Source organism: Trachemys scripta, chromosome 1 (genome assembly GCF_013100865.1).
Source record: "Trachemys scripta elegans isolate TJP31775 chromosome 1, CAS_Tse_1.0, whole genome shotgun sequence".
NCBI classification, from domain to species: Eukaryota; Metazoa; Chordata; order Testudines; family Emydidae; genus Trachemys; species Trachemys scripta.
The window spans coordinates 42,377,026-42,401,669 of NC_048298.1; the positions used below are offsets into that span (position 1 = coordinate 42,377,026).

A 24,644-nucleotide genomic window follows, 5' to 3' on the forward strand; every position below is an offset into this window, starting at 1 on the left:
CAGCTGTGTGGAAGGGACAGGGGCAAGGCTTGGAGTGGTGTTGCCGGCGCGGGTTGCTGGCTCCTGGGAGCGGCAGCCCCACGTTCTGCTCCTTTCGCAGCTGTGGTTTCCTGGAGAGCCCTGCAGTTCTGCAGATACCAATTTATATCCGCATAGGGATCTACTTTTAAGCACTTGATTCAAGATGTCTTTGTTACAACTTTTCCCTTGCTTAAATAATGTATTTGTTCATGTGTCACAGGACTGGAATCTGGTAGATGTAAGTTCTGTTTCTGCATCTGCTGCAAAATTCTGATATGACTTCAGGCAAGTCATTTAGGGAATGATCCAAAGCCCACAGAAGTTAATGGAGAGATTCCTGTTGACTTTAGTGGGTTTTGGATCAGGTCCATAATTTTTCTATATCCGTTTCTCCATTTATAAAAAGGAGATACACACCTACTTCACAAGTGAGATTAAATGCATGTTTGTGTAGTGCTTTCACCCAGAATTGAGTATACAGACTGAGTTATGCACTGTTGTCACCATGTTGGCCTCAGAATATTAGAGAAACAAGGTTGTTGAGGTAATATCCTTTATTGGACCAACTTCTGTTGGTGAGAGAGACAAGCTTTTGAGCTTACAAACTGCTCTTCTTCAGTTCTAACTCTGTGTAAGCTCAAACTTGTCTGTCTCGCCAACAGAAGTTGGTCCAATAAAGGACGTTACCTCACCCACCTTGTGTCTCTATATAGTCTGAGATAATTTGTGACCTGCTTCCACCTTTTCCTTAATTTGACTAATATTTGTTGATTTACTGTCATATCTAAATCCTATTTATTTTCTTTCTAAAGCTACAAAACCACCCAGATATAAATGTGGGATTTCAAAAGCTTGTCCTGAAAAGCACTTCGCCTTCAAAATGGCAAGTGGAGCAGCCAACGTAGTTGGACCAAAAATTTGTGTGGAAGATAATGTGTAAGTATTTGCTTATCTGTCAGATTATCTGTACATATCTTTTAAAAATCTAGTTTGGATAATTGCTCAGTCAGAATCTCTTGAATTCAGACTATAATGTATTGATTGTTTTGCTGAAGTAAATAGAACATCTTGTGGTTTACTCTTAGTTTAATATGCAAACAAATATCTGAACTGGTACAAACACACTTTTTAAATGTACTTTTGACACTCACTAGCTGTATGTCGGATTGTACTGTGAAATTGTTATGGTTTGCAAAATACTCTTTTAAACTCCATCAGGCCAATGACAGATAAAATATATTTTTAGCCTTTCTTTAAAAGAGCCCTGCCAGGGTAAAAAGACAGATATTTTAATAATAAAAAGGTAATTAAATTTTGTTGATATCTTAGGTTATTAAACCTAAACATTTTAAAAATCTAATTCACTTTTCACAGTAAATTCACTTAGTCTAATATTATTAATCAAATTAATGAGTTTCACTTTTGTTTCAGTTTCTAGTAACTTTCACTTTTTATATCCACTAGTATCTTGCTGCAAAGGTTGGGCTGCATGCACTGCAGGGGAATGTTTGAAAAAATGTATTCTTTGAGGTTATTAAATTGAATAAAAACATAATAGTAGTTATTTAATGCAGCCCTTTTAAAAATACAAAATCTGTTTTATGCCTGGGCTATTTGTGTTCCTTAAATATTAAGCTAATTGGATTACTTCATCAGTGTGCTAATTTTGTTCCAGACCGTCTCACCTCTTACATCATGATTACCCTTGATTTTACCCCATAGAGTACATGTGACTTTATAGATTACAGTTTACCAGCTCAGTTTCTGAATAAGTTGCATTGCAAAAGGATTTTTAGTATTGCTACAACTACTAAGAACTTTGTTTACTCTAGTCACAATCAGCATTCGGGTGACGGTTGGCTTTAAATTAGTACAGTTTAGTTGTAGGTTTCTCCCAGTGCACGCTGTTCTGGGGCTGCATAATTCCAATATGTCTTATGTCAGACTATGCAGAGTTGTTCCAAAATAACTGGCAGTTTTTCAGTGAACATTCTAACACAATTTATTATACTGCAGATGACAATTTAACTACAAGGTAATTTCAAGTAGAGGACTAGATTCTCATTAGAGTGTACTGTGTTTTAAAGAGACTTTGTAAGATTAGAGGCATTTGAGCCAAAGGATTGTCTTTGTCTTCAAGACTGTACCCTGTCATGATCACTTAACTCTAGTAACACTGATCCACTGTGGCTGGAATATACTAAGCTAACATGCTGAAGCATAGACAGATGTTAATATGCTTAACTATGGACAGACGTTCCTTCCTCCTTTCCTTGCACAGCCAGTACTATACCCACCACTGACTCAGCAAGTTGGTTAGACTGCCTAAGATCCAGTTTGGCTAGATTTTTTTCACTGCCCTGCCGACCTGGACTTTAAACAAACTGTCAAACTTGATTAAGTGGCTGGCCAGCCACATTCATTATAGTTCAGTGATATAATTTTCCTTAGAACTTACTCAGCAAACAGGTACTTATGAAATAACAGTTCCAGAACATGAAACTAAATATGGTTAGTATAGCTGGATTCTTTAGGAGTTGCCCCCCTCTTTTCTAGCTAGGCAGCAGCCATAATACTTTGCCTCTTTCAAATGAGACACAACCCTCTTGAAATCTTTCACTGAGCAGAAGTGTTAACTTCAGTTTCTTGACCAAACTTTAACTTAGATAGATAGTTATATTCAGTCAGCCTGAAAGTCTCCTTTAAAATTTCTCGTGCAGTTGAGGAAATTATTCTTTAATTCCTTCCTAAAACCCTGTTATCTAATGCCGGTGAGTGAATACTGCGTTCTGCCTCAGAGGTGTCCTAATTTCCTGGGGTGGTGAGTGGTCCCAATATTGTTTTATACAGAGTCATATAAAAAGTAGTTTGTAAAGTGCTTGGGATCCATCAAGATGAGAATTGAGATGGTTTGAGTTGTCTTTATTATGTATTTTCAAGCTTAACACAAAGTTATGTTATGTTTGTAAAGAGGGAGTGTAGCCTCATAGCACTAAACTGGGAAGGGCTACTGGGTTGTGTTTCCAATCTTGTCAGTAACTCAATTTGTGACCTTGAGCAATTAATCTAATCCCTCTGTCCCTCAGTCTACCAGTCTGGATGTAATAAAACTTACCAACTTCTCAAGGTGTTTATGAAGCAAAATATTTGCAAAGATTTTTGGAAAACCAGAGATGAAATGCTATATATGTGCATCATATTAGTCGTCTGATTTTTTTTTTTAATCTCAAATAGTTAAATAAGGAGTAGTATGTGTGTTGATTTGTTTGCCAAAGCTTCTGCTGAAATAATTGTCAGATTCTCCTCTAGAGCAGGTGATAAAAAGCAAGAGGCACTTCTTAGTAACAAATAATGTAATAGTTATGTTTGTATGATGTACTATTATCCTGCATCATCTGAATAGGATCTTCTGCATCAATTTACTGTACACTTTTGTCAAAAAGTATTATCTCTGCTAACTTCCTATGAGGATGCCTTTTAATATCTCTTGGTTTTATATACACAATTAAGAATCTACACTTATATATTTATAGAGGTCTTTATTTTTGAATGCAGTGCCTTTGACTTATATTTTAAAAGCCCACATAGTATGTTGTCTTGAAGTTTGGATTAGTATTCTAAAACCAAAAAACTACTGCCCTCTTTTGAGAAATTCAGTATTATATTTGTACATGCTTATGACTGCTGCTGCCACCTGGAGGGTGAGGAGAAAGATCTAGCCACTTTGCAAGAATTCATTTTAGATAATGCAGCTGTTTTATGGTTGCTTGAGATTGCCCTTCATTATCTGTGCTCGGGTGATTATTCAGATCTGTTTGTACAGTAACTCATCGCTTAACATTGTAGTTATGTTCCTGAAAAATGCTACACCTCTACCCCAATATAACTCTGTCCTCGGGAGCCAAAAAATCTTACTGCGTTATAGGTGAAACCTCGTTATATCAAATTTGCTTTAATTGGCCGGAATGCGAAGCCTTGCCCCCCCCCCCCCCCAGAGCGCTGCTTTACCGCGTTATATCAGAATTCATGTTATATCGGGTCATGTTATATTGGGGTAGAGGTGTATTTTAAATGAAACGATGTTAAGTGAATCCAGTTTCCCCATAAGAATGAATGTAAATGTGGGGGCAGGGGGGTGTTAGATTAGGTTCTAGGGAAAATTTTTTCGCCAGACAAGAGACTGTGTGTGTGTGTGTGTGTGTGTGTGTGTGTGTGCGCACATATACACAGTATAAGTTTTAAACAAACAATTTAATACTGTACACAGCAATGATGATTGTGAAGCTTGGTTGAGGAGATGGAGTCAGAGGGTGGAAGAGGGGATATTTCCCAGGGAATGCTTTACTGCTAAATAATGAACTAGCACTCTGCTGAGCCCTCAAGGTTTAACATGTTGTTAATGTAGCCTCACACACTCCAAGGCAGAGACACACACACTGTGTGTGTGTGTGTATGTGTGTGTGTGTGTGTGTGACGCACATTACCCCTTTCAGTACGCTGATCCCATTCTAAGTACACTGCCTTTTTAAGTAGATCAGCAAGTTGAGACAGCAGCTGCTGCCAGAAAGCTTCCTCCGTCCTGAGCCCTGTCCTGTTCCTCCTTCCCCCCCCCTTTGCTCTGTGGAGATAGGGTTCAGGAGCTGGGGAAAGGGACACCCTGATATTAGCACCCCTCTTTCTCCCGCGGAGGGCCCCCCCCATCCCCTCTGCACAGCAAGCAGGAGGCTCCCAGGAGCAGCTCCAAGGCAGAGGGGAGGAGCAGCACAGGGCAGTGAGGGGAGGAACAGCTGAACTACCCGGCAATTGATAGCCTGCTAAGCAGCTGCTGCACAGGGGGCTGCCGGTCCACCCTGGTTCCAAGCTCCAACAGGCTGCTCTTCCTGCAAGCAGTGGACAAAGCAGGCGTCTGCCAAACAACGTTATAAGGGAGCATTGCGCAACTTTAAACTAACATGTTCTCTAATTGATCAGCGATCTAACAAGGAAACAAGTTAACCGGAATGACGTTAAGTGAGGAGTTACTGTACAGCAAACATCCAACAGCCAGCTAATAAAGCAAGTCAAATTGAATAGCACTGTTACAAAGGTAAATGAACATTAAACATAAATGAATGCATTTGCTTTATGCTGAGTTCCAAAATCTGTTGACATTTCAGAGTAAATTTCATTAGGAAATTTTCTTTTGAATGATTGGCGATTTTGGAGGGAAAATACAATTTTCCTGTAGAGCTGGTACAGTTCAAGATCCATGAAAGTATGAGATGATATGGTTCCAAAACCTTGCATCTCATAATATCAGTACTAGATTGGTCTGAATGATTACTGCAGAATACTGGGCATCTCTTTTTACGTTTGATCCCTGAAGGCAATTTTGTTCTAGTAAAAAACAATTGTTTGTGTATGTTATACTGAAGTAGAATGTTTGTTTGTAAAATTCCCTAAATAATTAATCCTCCTTTGTTGAAATTAGTCACTTGTTTTTAATCTGATCAGAGAACAGATTAGGTAATTACTGAAGGAAAGCAGAGACTATTTCTGAGTTACTGCAGTTTTAGCTGTATTCTGGCAAGTGCTAGATACTTCAAGCAACTGCAACAAGAGGTATTGAATACTAATATGGGTGAACTTGAGTGCCTCGTATTAAATCAGGATATTGATATCACAGAAACTTGGTGGAATGAGGATAATCAATGGAATATGATCCTACCAGGGTACAAAATATATTGGAAGGACAGAATAGTGAGTGCTGGTGGGGGAGTGGCACTTTATGTGGGTAAAAAAAGCGTAGAGTCAAATGAAGTAGAAATCTTAAATGAACCAAAACTGTACCATAGATTCTCTATGGATAGTAATTCCATGCTTGAATAATATATATAGCAGTAGGGATAAACTACTGACCACCTGACGATGATGGTGATAGTGACTGTGAAAGGGAGGGAGATTAGAGAGGCTATAAAAATAAACTCAGTAATGGGGATTTCAGCTATCCCCATATTGACTAGCTACATGTCATCTCAGGACAGCATGCATAGAACATTTCTTGACACCTTAAATGACTGTTTCTTGGAGCAGCTGGTCCTGGAACCTACAAGAGGAGAGGAAATTCTTGATTTAGTCCTAAGTGGAGCACAGGATCTGGTCCAAGAAGTGAATATAGCTGAACCGCTTGGTAAAAGTGACCATACCGTAATACACTTTAACATCGGGGAAGGGGGAGATACCAAAGCAGCCTACCAAGGTAGCATTTACTTTCAGAAAGGGGAAGTACACAAAAATGAGGAAGTTAGTTAAACAGAAATTAAAAGGTACAGTACCAAAAGTGAATTTCCTGCAAGCTGCATGGAAAGTTTTTAAAGACACCATAATAGAGGTTCAATTTAAATGTATACCCCCAAATAAAAAAAAAAAATAGCAAGAGAACCAAAAAAGTGCCAGGGGGCAATGAGGATAACCTTGGCCTGATCCACTTTCAGCTGTGGATGGTCACAGGATGACCTGTGAAATGATCGGTATCAGAGGGTAAGCATACAGGAGAGTCGACTGCCAGCTGATGTGAAAGGCAGTCAGGGAGCCCAGATTGAGGACTGCTCGAGAGCAGAACAGACCAAATTTCCTGTTGTCCCTCGTAGTGAACAGGATGCCCCAAGCCACGAAAATGATTTGCAGAACACTGGGCTTCAGGGACCGCTCGTGACATAGGGAAAAATTCCTGCTGAGATGGTCCACGAGATGATTCTGGACTCAGGGCAAGTGATTAGCTATTGAGAGAGACTCTTCGATGCAGAATTGCCATAGCCTGATTGCCTCTTGGCAAAACTCTCTGAAGTGTGCTCCCTCTTGCATCTTCATGTAATACATTGCAGTGGTGTTGTTGGTAAGTATGTGAACCACTGAACACTTGATGAGGTCTAGGGAAGCGTGACAGGAATTGTATATGGCCTGAACCTTCAGCAGCTTTGGTATGCAGTGAAGCTTTCTGCTCGGACCGTAGACTTTGAACCTGTAACAACCCCAGATGCTCTCCCCAACTTATCAGGGACGCATCAGTGACAACAGTCATGATTGGGAAAGGCCAGATGAAGGAAAACCTTGACATACGTTCCCCTGAACCGTCCACCAGGAGTCAAGATCAATGAAGGGAGGTGTGGACCAACCTATCCAAGGTGTGGAGGGTTGGATGGTAAACTGTCCTGGGCAATATTGGAAAGGTTGAAGGCACAACCTTGAAAATTAAACCAACTGCATGCATGTTGACATATGGCCCAAGAGCCTCAGACACATCCAAACTGTCATGGAAGGTTGAGACCTCAGACTGAGACAAAGGCAACAAACTGTCTGGAAACAGTTGGCAAAAACGCGCTCAAACTTGTAGAGTCTATTAGGGCCCCCAGTGAACTTGATTTTGTGAGTGAAGACCAACGTTAACTTTCCAATGCTTAGAGTGAGAGCCAGATGGTTGAGTAAGCGCAACATAATGCATACATAAGAACGGATGACTTCTTTGACCCTGCGTCTTGGTAGCCAGTCATCCACGTATGGGAAGACCTGGATTACCTTCTTCGTGAGTTACACTGTCACTATGACCATACATTTGGTAATAACCTGGGGGCAGAAGACAGACCAAGAGGCAGGACCATGTACTGTAAATGACAATTCGCCATGACAAACCAGAGAAATCTTCTGTGGCTAAGGAAAATTGCCATGCGGAAATAAGTGTCTTGAAGGTCCAGAACAGCAAACCAATCATTCTGAGAGAACACAGGGAAGATAGATGACCATTCGAAACCTTGTGTGTCTGATATATTAAGGTTGCAGAGTTGAGAATAGGTTTTATCCCTCCTTTGGATTTGGGAACCAGAAAATACTGGTAGTAAAAATCTTGATCCTGTTATTCTGCAGGAACCTCTTCCACTGCTCCCAAAGCCAGAAGAGACTGGACCTGCTCGAGGAGTAGTGTATCATAAAAGGGGTCCCTAAAAACATAGAGGGTGGGAAGGAGGTGTGGAGAGGAACTGGATAACATAGCCCAGTCTGACAGTGCTTAGGACCCAACTGTTGGTAATAATTGAGTCCCAAACACTGAGAAAATGAGTGAGGCTGTCCCCGATTGGGGAGGACTGGTAGAAGTCATGACTGGACTACTGTTCCGGACCAATGAGTCAAAATGGGCACGTGGTAGCTGGTGCGGGAGGGTGTGTGGACTGGCCTAATCCTGGACCTGGATGCTTCCGTGTCTGGGATCTGAGCCCCTTTCTGGGGTAGTCCTGCTTTCTCGTGGGAGGGAAAGTCTGCCCAAAGAGGTGTTGCAGATAGTACAGTTGCTGCTGCTGTTGTCTGCTATAATAGCACCTCTGATTTGCTGGTGCAGCCCCTGCACAAAGAATATAGGGTAGCCCTAGAATCCTTGAAGGAGTGCAGAGTTTCATCCATTTTGTCTAAAAGAAGCAGGCCATCGTTGAAGGGCAAGACCTCTATGTCCTGCTGCATGTCTGGAGCAATTCCAGAACTCTGCAGTCAGGATGACCTTCTCATGGTTACCATCAAGGCCATTACATTGGCCAAAGTGTCTGCACCATCTAGCGTGGACTGTAGCACCGTCTTGGCCACCAAGTAGCCTTCTGTGATAAATGCCCAAAACATCCCTGGAGGTTTCAGGCAGCTGGTCTGCAAATTTAGACATGGCTGACTAATTTACAAAATCATACTTGGACAGCAATGCCTCCTAGTTGGCAATCTGCATTTACAGGTACTGGGTAGATAAATCTATATCTCCTCTTAAGTCCATCCTTTTCGAGTCCTTGTGCTTAGGAGTAGACTTAAACCTGCCTTGCTGAGCCCCTGTTGTTAACTGTGGTTACAACCAGGGAATTAGTGGCTGGGTGGGAGTAAAACCCTCAAATCCCTGCACCACTAAAAAGTAGTGTTTCTCCAATTGCTTTGCAGTAGGTGGCACTGAAGCCAGCATGCTCGAAACACCCTTTGCATGCTCCTGAAGCATGTCTTTGATGGGGAGAGCCACCCTTCCTGGGCCAGATGGCTGCAGAATATCCAGTAACTTGTGGGTATTTTCCTGCAGGAACTCTGCCTGAATACCCAGGAAAGCACCCACATACTGCAAAAGGTCTGGTAGGCCTTGAAGTCCTCAAGTACTGGAGGGGAGGAAGAGCTGGGCATTGCTGAATCATCCAGGGATGAGGAGGAGACAGTTAACTCTGCAAGGGCTGGAGCCTACTCCTGAAGTGGTGGACCTGGATTGAACAACTCCAATTAACCTTTGCCTGACAGAACCTCCAGTAGTTGAGCTTGCAATGGGTTGATGGCCCCCGCCACCAACTTGCCTAATTATCTCACCTTGGAGTGAGGTGAGACCTGTGTGACTGAGGAATGTTCCACTGATTCCATGGAGACCACGGGGCATAGGGGTAGGGCACTAGTGGCGAGGAGACATCAGGCCATGAGCCTCTCTCTCTACAGCGAGATGATTGCCGATCCTGGTACACATGTTGCTCCATATACAGCCTCCAATTGGGTGAGGGAGATCAGGAGGAGGATCTTGACCTGGACACCGAGGAGTCTCGGGATTATAAGAATAAGGAAAGAGCCAACCCTGAGGGTGCAGTTTGATTAATCTGTCGCCCAAAACAAAGGAGGGACCAGTACTGCAGGTGGAAATGGTATTGCTGGCACCAAGTGCACCTTTGTTGTTTCCAGTGCCGAAGATGATGTCGATTCTCAAGTCAGCGGAGGTGGAGGGTAGAGAGTGTTGCCATGGCAGCATGCCGAAGAGCTTCCGGTGCTGAGGAGGTCCCTTGTGCCGAGCCCGGTGCTGGCATTGCTTCTACAGTCTGCACCACGGGGAATGTCGGGATGCAGTGCCCACAGACCCAAGGGTTCAACAGCCTATCCAGACAGCAGGGCTGTAAAGGTCGTAGCCTGGCCTAAATTCTGGACCAAGGGAGAGCTCAGGACAGAAAGGCAGAGGAGGTCCATTGCTGCCTGATATGCTGCCAGTGTGAAAACAGTAGGTGCCATCACAACCTTTGTCAATACTGGATTCAACGGATGCCCCAGGTCCAGAGCTGGAGTCGATGGTATGGGGTCTCTCATCTCCCTACCTGGGAGCAGGGAGTGATTGGAAGGGCCTGCTTCATGCTGCGTGCCAGCAGTAATGCTGTGCCAGTCTATACTCTTTCTGGAGGAGAAGGAAGATTCTCCATGAGGCATGCAGTGGTCTCGATTGGTATTATGAAACCTTTTCCTTGGTGCACTAGACAGAGAGTGACTTCTCTGCCTCTTCGGAGAGGTGCCAGTTCCAAAGTGCGAAACATCAGCCCTCTCTGAACCTGAGGGTGACCTCCGATCCCACACAGACCTCAGTGCCAATGCAGGCCACATGGCCTGTTTGAGAAGCTGCTGCTGTAAGTGAATATCCCTTGCCATCTTATTGTGTTTTGTAAACTATTTGCAAATAAACACGACTCCTTGACACAGGCTTCACCTAAGCAAAACAACACCTAGGGTAGTTGGGAATTGTTCCCTCACGCAATAGACAATGTTTGAATCCTGGTGAGAGTATCATCAGGGAAAAACTAACTAAGCATAACTAACTCTCACACTACAGTACTAACTAACTACAATATATACAACTAGAATAAGTCACTAAAAGAGAGAGATTAATTGTGAGGTTAAAAACCACACACGAGCTCTGATTTTGGTCACAGGCTGTAAGAAGGAACTGAGGGGAGTCATGATGGTGCCACCTCATCTAGCCAGAGGAGGGGCTATGGCCACGAGGTGCAATCATCATCCTTCTGCGGTTACTGGAAGGCAAGATTCTCTGGCTCTGGTGTGCTGGGCACATGCATGTGGAATATATGGCTCCATCTACTTGAAGAAGAATTGAACTTGGGATTCCGGTGTATTTCCCTTACAGTACAGAGTGCTGTAACTTCAGTCTTTGTGGTTTTATGGACAAACTGATCACTCAAACATTGCATTCTCTTGATGGTACCTATTTGTGAAGAAATCTATAGCCAAATTAAAGGGAAATTCTTCTAACTTTTTTGTGTTTGAATGGAAAATTAAACATTCAAAAAACTTTGACTACACAGAGAATTTAGTATGACTCAAGGAATGTCCTTAGAACTTTACTGCCCTTTCATTCACATTTGTACAGGTATTTTCATTTGTCATATGTTTCAATTGCATTAATGGAAAAATATGGAAGCCCTCCAGTGGCCAAAATACCTCTGGTATCCCCTGCGAGTTAACCAGAGTCTAACTTTGTAGCCTAGCAGAAAATTGCTTGCCTTATATTTTAAAGGTTATTGAGTTTAAATCCTGTTGTGGGTTGTATTTTTACTCAAAATTCTTGGCAGACTATATAACTCAGGGAACTAGTAGAGGAATATGGAACCTTTCATCTCTAATTACTGGTTCAGATACAGTCACAGTGACAAAGTTACTATCGACTGATAGCTGTTCCATGCCCATTCTGAAATAAGCTGGTGTTTACCAAAACTGGCGCTAAGTAATGCAGTCTCAGCAGAGGTGGATTACATCATAGATTGAAGGACTTTTTTAATAGGTGACATCCGTGTGGAGGAACAATAGTGGGCCATTGTGTTGAAGCTCATGTTGCTGCTGTTGTGTCTGCATGGATACTGCCCTTCAGAAGCAAATTCTCCAATGGGGTTTGTGGAATTGGACTGAAAATAACTGACCAGAGAAGTAAACTGATTAAAATTGAAAGCATATCACACAAACATGCTCCTTAAGAAGTGAGCACAAACTGAGGTCCCAATTCAGGAGAGCACTCGATTCAGGCTAGCATGTAACCACATCCTAAAGTCTCACTGTGAAGTCAATGGGACTTGAGCAGATGCCTAAATTTAGACATGCTTAAGTGCTTTCTGGCATCAGAGCTGAAGAGTAGCTGTGGCACCTTATTTGTGCAGCCTTCTCGAACCCCACCTCATGGTCCTCTCATTTGTTTTCACCCTCATTTGTGTTTCTTTGTAACTTGTTAGCTGTTTATTACAGGGACCTTATCTGTCTGTTCTTTGAACTGCCCAACATATCTTTGGGTGCAGTGAAATAACTTTTTATCATAGATTGCTGCCATTGTATAGGTGTGTAACTGCACTCTGAGTACTGAAACTTTTTACACATCTCTATTATTATTTTGCTTTTTTAACCTTTTTTGCATTTCTTTCATGTGACCAATGAAAACAGGACTAGTTGCTTTCACTTTCTCATATCCTAATTAATTGGAATTGGAAACATTTCTATTGGTTGTTTATTTATAAAAAAGCATAACATTTGGGCCAAATTTGATTTGACCATATCCCTTCAGAAAATAATTATGAATGGATCTTTAAAACTACTGTTAATTTAATCATCCAAAATTTGGTGTATTTAATAACATGGTCTAAAGTACTGTGTGTTTTTCATGAAATTTTGAATACATGCATACCTTGTTATGAACTATCATCAGTGTATTTTGCTTGAATGTTACTGTAGCCCTTTTAAGTTTTAATTTCTGCATATCTTTCTATAGTATTACTGGAAGAATATAGAGTCCTTATATTGATCAAATTTAAGTGTTTAAATCTTTATCTGAACAGAGACTGTATCCTAGTTACTAGGACCTAGTACATAAGTGCCTGCCTTTTACTTCAAATTTATTGAGATGAAATCTTATTAAAACTTGCATAAACATTTTGTATCCTTAGGGTCAATTCTTACCACTTCTTAAAACAAATAAACTTGCCAAAAATGTACTTAATGTTTGTTTAAATTATCAAGAAATAAAATTAACAGTCCAGCCGTATAAACATGGTTAATCTATTAAAAACAGCCATAATAGAAGAAGTCAGCTGACTAAGTTAAACAGGGAACAATTAAGGATGACTCCGTTCCCTAGCCTCAATTCAGAGCTTCCATAAAAGCATAATCATAGATTCCGAGGCCAGAAAGGACCATTGTGATTATCTAGTCTGAATTCTTGTAAAACATAGGTCATAAAACTTCCCCAGAATAATTCCCAGAGCATATCTTTTCGAAAAACATCCAATCTTGATTTAAAAATGGTCAGTGATAGAGAATCCACCAAGATCCTTGGTAAATTGTTACAATTATTAATTACTCACTGTTAAAAATGTATGCCTTATTTCCAATCTGAATTTGTCTAGCTTCAGCTTTCAGCCGTTTGATTGTTACACCTTTCTCCGCTAGATTGAAGTGTCCATTATTAAATATTTGTTTCCCCATGTGGGTACTTAGAGACTGTAATCAAGTCACTCCTTCACGTTTCTTTGTTAAGCTAAGTAGATTAAGCCCTTTAAGTCTATCACCATAATGCATAATTCTTTAATCATTCTTATGACTCTTCTCTGAACCCTCTCCTATTTATCAACATCCTTATTGAATTGTGGGCACTAGAACTGGACACAGTATTCCAGCAGCAGTCGCACCATTGCCAAATGCAAAAGTAAAATAGCCTCTCCATTCCTGTTCAAATTCCCCTGTTTATGCATCTGAAGATCTCATTAGCTCTTTTGGCCACAGTGTCACACTTGGGAGTTTGTGTTTAGCTGATTATCCACTACCACCTCCAAATCTTTCAGAGTCACTGCTTCCCAGGGTAGAGTCCCCCATCCTGTAAGTATGGCCTACATTCTTTGTTCCCAGATGTATACATTTACATCTAGCCATGTTAAAACACACATTGTTTGCTTGCTTCCAGTTTACCAAGTGATCTAGATCACTCTGAATCTTGTCATTTTTTTACCACTCCCCTAATTTTTGATCATCTGCAGACTTTATCAGCGATGACTTTTTCTTCCAGGTCATTGATACAAATGTTAAATAGTATAGGGCCAAGAGCCAGTCCTTACAGGACCCCATGGGAAACAGATTTCAAAATGTAACTGTAAATGGGGAATCATCACCATGTGGATCTATCAGCCACTTTTGAATCAATTTAATGTCTTATCTTAATTTTATATTTTAGTTTTTTAATCAAAGTGTTGTGTGGTACCAAGTCAAAAGTTTAAGTATATTATATCCACACCACTATCTTTATCAACCAAAATTGTAATCTCATCAAACAAAAATATCAAGTTAGTTTGACAAGATCTGTTTTCCATAAACCCATATTGATTTGCATTAATTACATTACCTTCCTTTACTTCATCATTAATGGAGTCCCATATCAGCCCGAGGTCATTATCTTGCCTGGGGTCAATGTCAGGCTGACAGGCCTATAATTACCTGGGTCATCCCATTTAACCCTTTTAAAAATTGGCACAACATTAGCTTTCTTCCAGCCTTCTGGAACTTTCCCAGTGCTCCAAGACTAGTTGAAAGGAAACGTTAATGTCCAGCAAGCTCCTCAACCAGCTCTTCTAAAATTCTTCTATGCAAGTTATCTGGACCTGCTCATTTTAAAAAGTATGACTAATGTAGCTTCTGTTTAACAACCTGAAGAGACATGAGTGGAATGGAAAGTGTGTTATCACAATATAATGAGACTACATCATCTGTTTTTTTTTTTTTCCCCCTCCAAATACAGAATTTAAACTTCTGCCTCTTCTGTGTTGTTGATCATTCTACCATTTCCATCTACTAATGGACTAACACCGTTATCAGGATTCTTTTTGTTTGATATATTTTTTTAAAACTCCTTATTATCCTTAACTCTGATCATAAGTTTCTTCTTGTGTCCCGTGATTTCCCTTACCAATTTTCTACAGTTCCTAACTTCTGATTTATATTCATTACCACCAACTTTTAAGTCTTGCCTTTTTAAAAATATGAAATGCTTGTATTAGAAGTTTGTCATAATTCAGATGTAAACTTTTTTTATTTTGTTTCAGTTTAATGAGTGGTGTAAAGAATAATGTTGGCAGAGGAATAAATATAGCTTTGATAAATGGTAAGTCATATTTTAAATGTGCAAAGTATTTTCATTCAAAGACCATTTTTCAAATCGTCCTTAAGACATTTAGAGAGGGTGGGACAAAGACAGCCAGGAGGCAAAGAGAGAGAGAGAAGAAAAAGTGAGAGTGGGGAGTCATAGGAAGCAAATCCTTAGATTTATATTGAAAGTAATCTTGCAAAAATCTCTTAATTATAATTACTTTTTGATAGTTTAGAAATGCAGTGTGGAAAGCTTCAAATTTTAGTTCAATTCTCTAAAAATTTTACTCTAAAATGGGTTCACAGGCTCCATGTTCATTTTATCTCAATGATTATCAGCTAATATATATTCTGTTTACATGTAAAATGGAAAAAGTGCCATGCTTCCAAAGTCAAATGGTGCTCTTTATTTGTTAATGTGCCACCACCAGTAGTAAAGATTCTGTGAGCCAAATTCTTCTTACACTTGTTTTCAGTGGAGCTTAGTTAAAAGTTCCATTGATAATGCCAGAATAGAATCGGTCATTCTTTCATAGCTAAGTTTCATGCCATGATTCCACAGCCACAGAGCTTCCCACGAAATGTTACTTGTTACAGGATTATGTTCTAGAATTTAAGCTTTCATTAAAAAACAGAAAAATTCTGCACATATGATTGTGAAGGGGGGAAAAGCTTGAAAAAGTTATATGTTGTGATTGACATTCGCACACACGGTTTCAGTAGTAAAGATGACCATTTAAGTGTCAAAGTCAACTTTGTCAGCTATTTCACTGATGATGATTTTAGCAGAAATATCCAGCTAATGTGCTTATGCCTCAATCTTAAACTGTCTCCATCTGACCAGTTAGGTAGGGAGCAGCTGAAATGCCCTGCTATCTTCTACAATGCAGTTATGATGTAGATTTTTATATTTTCAGTGCATATCAAAAACTGACTGTGGAACAGCATAAAATAAACTCAGATCAAAATGAATATAAGGCTACTCTACTGGTTGTAGTATTCATTTTTGTATCTAATTCATTAAAATCCTCAATGTTTTTAATTTAAATGAAGCTGCCATGGAATTTCTAGTCAGCTCCAAAAATTGCCCTGTTTTCCACACACTCATTGCTACTAGGGATAAAAAGTAGTAAAAGCTTAAAAAAAAAGTATTCAATAGATACAGGAAGTAGGTCTGAGTACGAATGTGCCATTTTTTTACTGTTCTTTAAAACTGAAAAAAACACTCATCTTTCTACTGCTGCATGAGTAGCTCTGTCACTAAGATGGCAGTGCTCTTCTTTGTCTTGTGCATAGTAGTACAGTAACAGGCAGTCAAGGTGCTGTTTTCATGGAAGAGAACATGCCAGCTGAAAATTAGTATGGTATTTTTTTGCAGGCTCTCAAATCTATAAGGTCATCTGTGATTGGTTGTTATGAAATGTTGAATATATTCTTAAAAGAACTTTGGATAGAAACACACAATGTAAGCTTTTTTTTTCTAGGCAAAACAGGAGAAGCATTGGACACCAAGTTCTTCGACATGTGGGGAGGAGGTAAGTGTTCGTGAATTGTTTCTTGTAGAAAAATAACTTTGAATGGCAAAAATATATCGCTTCTGATTACATTTTAAATGTTTGAATTGAGCAGTTATGTAGTCATTTCATATACACTACTAGAGTCATGAGGAGAGGACAGGTAAATAGAAGCACAAATATCTTCTGTTATCTATACACATGCACATAAAGGCATTTGCCCTCCTGACTAATGATCCCCCTAATGGCAGTTCTGACAGCATACTCAAGAAGCCATCGTGTTCCAAAATAGCATGTAAACTGTACTAGTAAGAGTTATTGTAGTGCTAATAAATCGGTTTCCTAAATGACTAACACACAGCTCTTGTGTTATATAATTCTGGCTTCTTTTTTTTCCCCACTGGACTAATTTGGTATTGAGTACTTTCCCAATTTGGGCTATCATAGCTTCAGTTTATTGCCACCATTTTGAATTTAAATGGAAACAAACATCAGTTTCACCTATTCTGTGTAATAAAATACCTGCAGCTATAAAATTAAGGTATAGTTTCTCTGATGCTTTAGTCATCTTTTCCCCACTTAATTTCCATGTATAAACTATGTATAAGGGATATCTCAATGTTGAATTAGTACTGCAGAAGGAATAGTGTCTTGTCTAGATTTGGTATGGTAATTGTATTTTGCGGTAATTTTGTGTATTCTATCTCTGTTCAGATGTGGCACCATTTATTGACTTCCTAAAGTCCATTCAAGATGGAACTGTAGTGTTAATGGGAACCTATGATGATGGTGCAACCAAGTATGTATTGACCAAATATAGTAAATTTTGCGTATCCTGCATTTTTAAATACTTAACATATATGTATGTGTACTGAAAAAAACCTAAACTGTTCCTAAAACATGTTTGAAGAAATTTTTCTTCTGGGAAAATAGCATTGACACTATCCTTTTGGGGAAAGTTTCTTAATTTTTATGATCTTGTAACCTGAAGTGTGAATACTCCAGGCTGTGCAGTAATAAAGCATACAGTAGAACCTCAGAGTTACAAACATCTTGGAAATGGAGGTTGTTCGTAATTCTGAAATGTTCATAACTCTGAACAAAACTTTACGGTTGTTCTTTCAAAAGTTTACAACGGAACATTGACTTCATAGAGGTTTGAACCATGGCTGTGCAGAAGAAAAATGCTGCTTTCCTTTATTTTTTTAGTAGTTTACATTTAACACAATACTGTGCTGTATTTTGTGTGTGTGTGTGTGTCTCTCTCTCTCTATTGCTGCCTGATTGCGTACTTCTGGTATGAGGTATGTGGTTGACTGGTCCGTTCATAACTCTAGTGTTCGTAACTCTGAGGTTCTACTGTATTTAGTATGCTACATATAGAACAGGAGTACTTGTGGCACCTTAGAGACTAACAAATTTATTTGAGCATAAGCTTTCGTGGGCTACAGCCACTTCTTCTGATGCATAGAATGGAACATATATTGAGGAGATATATATACACATACAGAAAGCATGAAAAGGTGGGAGTTGTCTTACCAACTCTGAGAGGCCAACTGGTGACAACTCCCACCTTTTCACGCTCTCTGTATGTGTGTGCGTGTGCGTGTGTGTATATATATATATATATCTCCTCAATATATGTTCCATTCTATGCATCCGAAGAAGTGGGCTGTAGCCCACGAAAGCTTATGCTCAAATAAATTTGTTAGTCTCTAAGTTGCCACAAGTACTCCTGTTCATTTTGCGGATACAGACTAACACGGCGGCTACTCCGAAACCTATGCTACATATGTAGCAGTTATGATTATAAAGCCTTTTAGGTTAAAAGGCGCAATGAATTGGGTATCAAAGGGCTTTTTGCGGTGAAAGTGTCCCATGCACGACTTTGACATCTAAATAACTACATATGTAATGTAACGGGGTAGCCGTGTTAGTCTACATTCACAAAAACAACAAGGAGTCCGGTGGCACATTAAAGACTAACAGATTTATTTGGGCATAAGCTTTCGTGGGTAAAAAAACCTAACTTCTTCAAATGCAGATATGTAATGTCTGTCTGTTTTGCCATTACCATATCAATAGATTGTGCAAGTTCATTTCTTTTTTTGTTATAAAGTTAATATGAAATCAAAGAACTCGTTAGGTCCATGGTCTGTGCATACATTACAGGTGCAGTTGGTTCAGTTTTCCATACATGAATATTCATGTATCTCAGGTTTCATCTCCTCGTTCTCAAGCTCAGGCCCTAAATGTTGTTTAAACCAACACAAGCAAATAAGTCAAGAGTCAAGGTTGTCATCATGACTATTAGTTGATTCCCTTTTGCCTAAGTATTGTAATTGCCAGTGTATGTGACTGAGGTGGTGGCATTTGCACTATATTAGTAAGCTACAATAGGTTATGCTTTAGTAAACTGTTGGTCTACACAAGGAGACGATGTGAGGCAAACTGTCAAACCACCAAAGTGTTCACCAACAGCAAACTAATGCAGACTCAGATGTGTCTTATTGCTATTAGTTTATAGGTTATCTATTATTTCCATTTTTAAAACTAATTAGCCATTACAAATAATTTTGGGGAGTTTTATGCAACCTATCCTTCAATTATGAAAAATAATTCCTTGTGGAAGAATATGAGAACAAACAAAGTTATGAGCAACTTTTTCCTAATTAGGAAATAAATTAAGTATTCAAAAAATTTTTTGTAAATATTTTTCAAGTTCTGTTAATCCATCCCCCTCCAGCCCAGCTGTTCTTTCAGTAGCAGATTGTGGCACAATAGCCACTTTCTATGGTAAAGCCTAGATTTATAATATTGAACTGTTCCCAAAGTAGGTTGTACAATAGAGTGGATTAAAAGTGGCTGCCTATTTCAAACTACTGCTGGGGAAAGAAGGCAATTAAAAATTATCACTTCTTTCCTCCAACATCTCCTTCTGCTTCTCCACCACACCTGACGGTGTCTCTTCCACCACCCCCTCCCCTTTTGACAAGCTATCTGTTACCTGTTTTTTCCCTTCATGATATTTAATAAGATGGATGCAGAAATTTCTTTTGTTTTGTTTCAGTAATCATATCCCAGCTGTGTATTTGTGAGAGCTAGTATCTAAGCTCAACAGGTCAATAGGAATGTGGGTTTGGGCGGTCCATGTCAATAGCCAGACTCTAATGTTCACTAGTAACAATAACTTCATATGAATAATAAAAACCTCATCAATATTGCATCCCGGTAATAGTAAATGCAAACAATTTCAACAAAATCTGTGCCTTATCTGTAGAGCTGCATTGGTGGGATGTAACCATATAAATATTCTGTACAATCACAGGACAGTAGCCCCAAAATTAACTCAATTTGGTGTGCCCAAAGCTCTGGCTTAATGTGATGTATTCTGAGTTCATACCATATGATTGTACCACATTAGTTAGTAGTAATCAAAAATTTTGTGGAGTGCTCAGAAATTGAAAATGAGCCAAATTACTGATCAAAATATAGTAGCTGGCAGGAGATAAAAGGATTGCCTCAAAAAAAATTTTGGAATAAAATTTATCGTTACATCATTGCTTTATCTTCCCTGCTATAACTGGTTTGTTTAGCTCTAGAGCCATAATTGTGGCAAAGGGCAGCATCATTAATTTTAAATTGGGACCTGAGCAAGCATACGTTTCATCTTTCACTTAGTTGTGATCAGACTAAATGGCCTGCTTATGACATCAAAACATTCAAAAATATAAAATCAAAACCTAGAGAAAAGCATACAAAAGATGAATAATTCATGTGGTTGATTGTAATCTACAGTCTATCAGGCCTACCTTGGAAAGGTTGATTGATATCTTCTTATGGCCTGAGTGAGTGATACTATTCCAAAAATTGTTCTCTATAGATATGGGCTGAGCAGGTGGTGATCAGATCCTGATCCAGATTTAGGCCCTAATCCTATGAAAGCTTTCATGTGTGATTAAGTTTGAGCACGAGTAGTCCCACTGAACTCAATGGAAGTACTAACATTCTTTAAGTTAAGCATGTGCATAGATCCTTGTGGGATTGGAGGCCTTGGTTTTTGCAGGTTTGGATCCGCATGCTGGCATTTTGGCATCAAATGGTAGAAATCTCATTCCATCAATTGGCCTGATAAAGAGATGCATTCCCAATTCTAATTGTAACACTAGCCCAAATACCAACTAACTGGAAATTGTATTGTGTGAATTAGAAGCTGAATGGTGAACTGAGCAATAAAGGATCTAGCTACATGGATTCTATTTTTCACATTTAACACACTTTGCATTTTGCTCAAGGCTTAATGAGGAGGCACGGAAACTGATTGCTGAACTGGGAAGCACGTCTATTACAAACCTTGGTTTTAGAGATAACTGGGTCTTTTGTGGTGGAAAAGGAATTAAGACTAAAAGTCCATTTGAACAGGTTTGTTTCTAATATTACTTTTCAGAATGTGACAAGTCAATTTGTACTAACCGAGGCTCAGCCTATTATATGAACATCAATCATTGTCTCAAACATATCACAATAGATAGTATTTAAGTTCCACAAATAATTCTTTGAATATTTAACTTATTTTAAATATACAAAAGGATTCTGTGATATGCACCTTAGATCTATGTATCATTTTTCTACATTAAAACTGATTAATTAAAATTCTGTAACATGAGTTTTTTTTACTTAAAAAAAAAAAAAAAAAAAATAGGTAGCTATAATATGGTCATGTAGGCCAGTTCAAAAATGGGTGTTTGAAATTAAAAATTTAGGCACCTAATAAGTAGTCTAATTTTCAAAAATGCCAATCACCCAACAGATCCCAATTATTTCAAGTTGCTTTTGAAAATAGAACACTTATTTCAGTGCCTACAGATAGTCTAAGGCAGGGGTTCTCACAACAAATTTTTTGGTGACCTCAGTGCGGCTACCAACTCTTGCTGATGGCTGCGCTGACAATTTTTCCTAAAATACTAAATTAACTTTAGGAAAAACAAAATAAAATATGCATGTATACATGTCCAAATCGTAATTTATTTATGTAGGGTTTTTTCAGACTCCAGTAATAAAAATTAATTTACACTTGTGTCTATTCTTTACTGGACCTAAACAGACTAGAAACACCAGCTGCCTGCACTTCCAGAGTTTGTCTCTCCAGAGGGGGGCAGGGCCCCAACCGCTGCTGGAGGCCCTGGGAGAGGGCCACCGCTTAGTGCCCACCTTCCCCTCTCCTTCCCTCCCCCCCTGCAATCACAGCCCAGGAGGCTGTGGCTGCAAGAAAAGACCATGGTGGTCGCATTTGAGAAACTCTGATTTAAGGTGCCTATATTTATCATCCAGTTTTCCAAATTCATGGCTATTAGCAGATATTCTATTATGGTCATTCATTTTGTATGGTTCATGATGTGGGTTATTTGCAATGGGTGTTATAGATAAGGGAAAATAATTTATTTTGTCTCTAGTTCGATCTCAGACCTACAGAGTTTTGCTAAAGGATGTATATGCATTTCTGCAGGGGCATCATTTTTTTTATTAATCAGTGGTAGCCTAGCAATATTTACAATGGTAACAGGACAAATGGTTTTATTTTTAACAATGGATTCATGTTCTCTCTTTGTAGCATATAAAGAACAACAAAGATACAAACAAATACGAAGGCTGGCCAGAAGTTGTTGAGATGGAAGGCTGTATCCCTCAGAAGCAAGATTAAAACAAAGATTCGAAACTAAGAATGTGAGAGAAAATGCACTTTCTGCTATTATAAGGGAGAGGGCTATGAAGAAGATACTGTGTAATGTAAATATTTTTAAAGCATGCATCCATCTTGTCTGTGTGCACATGAGCGTTGACGTTTTGAATATCAGAATTATTTATTGCTAACGCCTCTAGAAATTGTTTTGTAAATAGGCCCATAATAAACAAGACAGTGAACCATTTCTAAACAGCGTTCCTCAAAGTGCACCATTTAGTTTGCCTATGGTAAATAATCATGTTAGACCTACTGACTAAGCAATTAAGTACCCAGTAAAGGAATGAACTCATACTGAAGGATATTGTACTGTCCTCTAACAATGTAAATGTTGCTGTGAGTCCGTAACCTTTGTGGAATATGTACATTTTAGTGAGGAATTAAAGAGCTTTAATTTTTTTAGCCTCTGCCTTTTGATGGCAGCATCACTTTTTATTAAAGATCTATTTGGTTATTCTAGTACAAATGCTTTAGAATTTTGTTTTGCAGCCCCCCCAAAAACCTAATAATCAACAAAATCAGTGTACTTTATACAAAAGTGTAGATCAGCCACAAGAAGCACAATTAAACAATTTTTTTATTAAAACAAAAGTAAATATATAAATACTTGTACATGATATTTAAAAAAAAAAAAGCTTGAAAAGATTTGTATTTAACATGGAAATAGTGTTTACTTTGTAGAAGATACTTGGCTTAATAACAGTTCTATGACTCAATTATTTTGTTTTTATTATAATTTTTGTACCAGCTGCCTAACCTTCAGGTCTACCTATGGCTGTTCAGCAATACTAACTAGCTGAATGATAGAGCTGTATGATGGAATGCGGTTCTGTTTTAATTCTAGTCCTAGGAGCAAGATTTCCCAGTGAGGAAAGCATGTTAGAAAGTGGGCTGTTTCCTCATAGGAATTTAGTATACATAATTATGCACAGTTTCACTACTACCTGTACTAGTTCTAATGTGAATCAAGATACTCAATCAGTACTTAGGATGGGATGTTACAGAGAGCATCACATTTTAAGATATATATCAATTGGTATCGAAAAATTAGCTAACACTGTATCCCTTTCAGCAGTGGATTTTAAAAAACTGGACCAAGTTAAAGTGGCCTTATACCATAGCTCATGTAAGAGTAAATAGAAAACCGAATATTTTCTGTAGAAATTATTTTTTTTAATCACTTATATTTTTAGTAAGGCTGGCATAGAACCTTTTTCTGAATACAAAGTGAGTACAGTGAAACTGACTATCCAGTCATTTACTGTACAGGGACTAGAGCAGAATTCTATTTAATCCCTTGGAGTTCTATTTACACTGTATGTTCTAGTATAAATGGTCAACATCTTTGAGCAGTACCATAAAAAAAAAAAAAGTCAGGAACTGCAATATGAATCACAAATAGTGCTACTCAGAATGCTATGTAATCAGTATCTTCTGAGACAAACTTCAAACTTAATATACTAAAATCTTTGAAGCAATATAGGGAATGATAACTTTGTTCAGAATAATATCCACCTCTAATAAGAAATGAGTAAGACTGGAATTTGAATTGTTTTCTATGTTTAACTAGCCTGCTATGTAATGTTTTTCCCTCAAGTTTAATGTAGAACAGCAATAAATGCACCTTAAGTGAAACAATTTATTTGTAAAATATCATACAAATTGTTAGTTCTTATTTGAGAGAGATTACATCATACGTGTCAATACCATGTATATTTTTTCATCAAATAAAGTAAAAATCCCCTCAGTTCTATAAACTGGAAACTAACTTTATTTCACAATGTGAGATTAATCAAGAAAATGAATGTATAAGCTTTAGTGTTTAGGTAATGATAAAATACATTTGTTTGTACTGTGAATATTCCATTTGAAAGAATTTTGAACATACAGTACTTAGGGGTTTGTATAGCTATATAAAACAAAATCCAGTTTGTATATGAATAATCTCTCTAGGCTATTGTCTTACTAGCCTCTATTCTGATACGAGTGCCAACAAAATGACATTCATATGGGGTGTGTCTACACTACAAACTTAAATCGACCTATGTTAGGTCAACTTACAGCCACCACAGTAATTACTGTGGTGGCTGATGTTCACACTACCTTCCTTTCGTTGGTGGTGCGCATCCTCACCAGGAGTGCTTCCACCAACTGAAGACAGGCAGCATGGGGAGCTGAGAGCCAGGGCTCAAAGCTCCCTGCCAGGAGCCCAGCTGCCACCTCAGGCTTCTTGCCTCCTCGAGGAGAGCGGATGGGCGAGGGGGCAGCTGCCCAGGCTTCTCATCTCCTTGAGTGGAGAGCTGGGGCACCAGCCCAGTGGGGAGTCTGGAGGCAGCAGGGCTCTCAGCAACGAGCACAGGCAGCAACCTGGTTGGGAGTGAGGAGACAAGCTGTGGGGCAACCAGGCTCTACCTGGAGCCCACCACGAGCCCCAGGCTCTCTTGTCA

The 24,644-nt window shown here is 39.0% G+C and overlaps 1 protein-coding gene across 1 annotated transcript in view; it reads left to right on the top strand.

Moving 5' to 3' along the window:
• FAM3C (FAM3 metabolism regulating signaling molecule C) overlaps positions 1 to 23,569 on the top strand; it is a gene marked incomplete in the record, with an annotated part of 61,914 nt that extends 38,345 nt beyond the window's left edge. The window contains 6 exon segments of the mRNA XM_034768540.1: positions 834 to 957; positions 14,901 to 14,959; positions 16,428 to 16,478; positions 17,172 to 17,256; positions 20,753 to 20,879; positions 22,069 to 23,569. Of these exon segments, the coding sequence (XP_034624431.1) occupies positions 834 to 957; positions 14,901 to 14,959; positions 16,428 to 16,478; positions 17,172 to 17,256; positions 20,753 to 20,879; positions 22,069 to 22,158 (536 nt within the window).
• Positions 23,570 to 24,644: the final 1,075 nt, after the last annotated feature.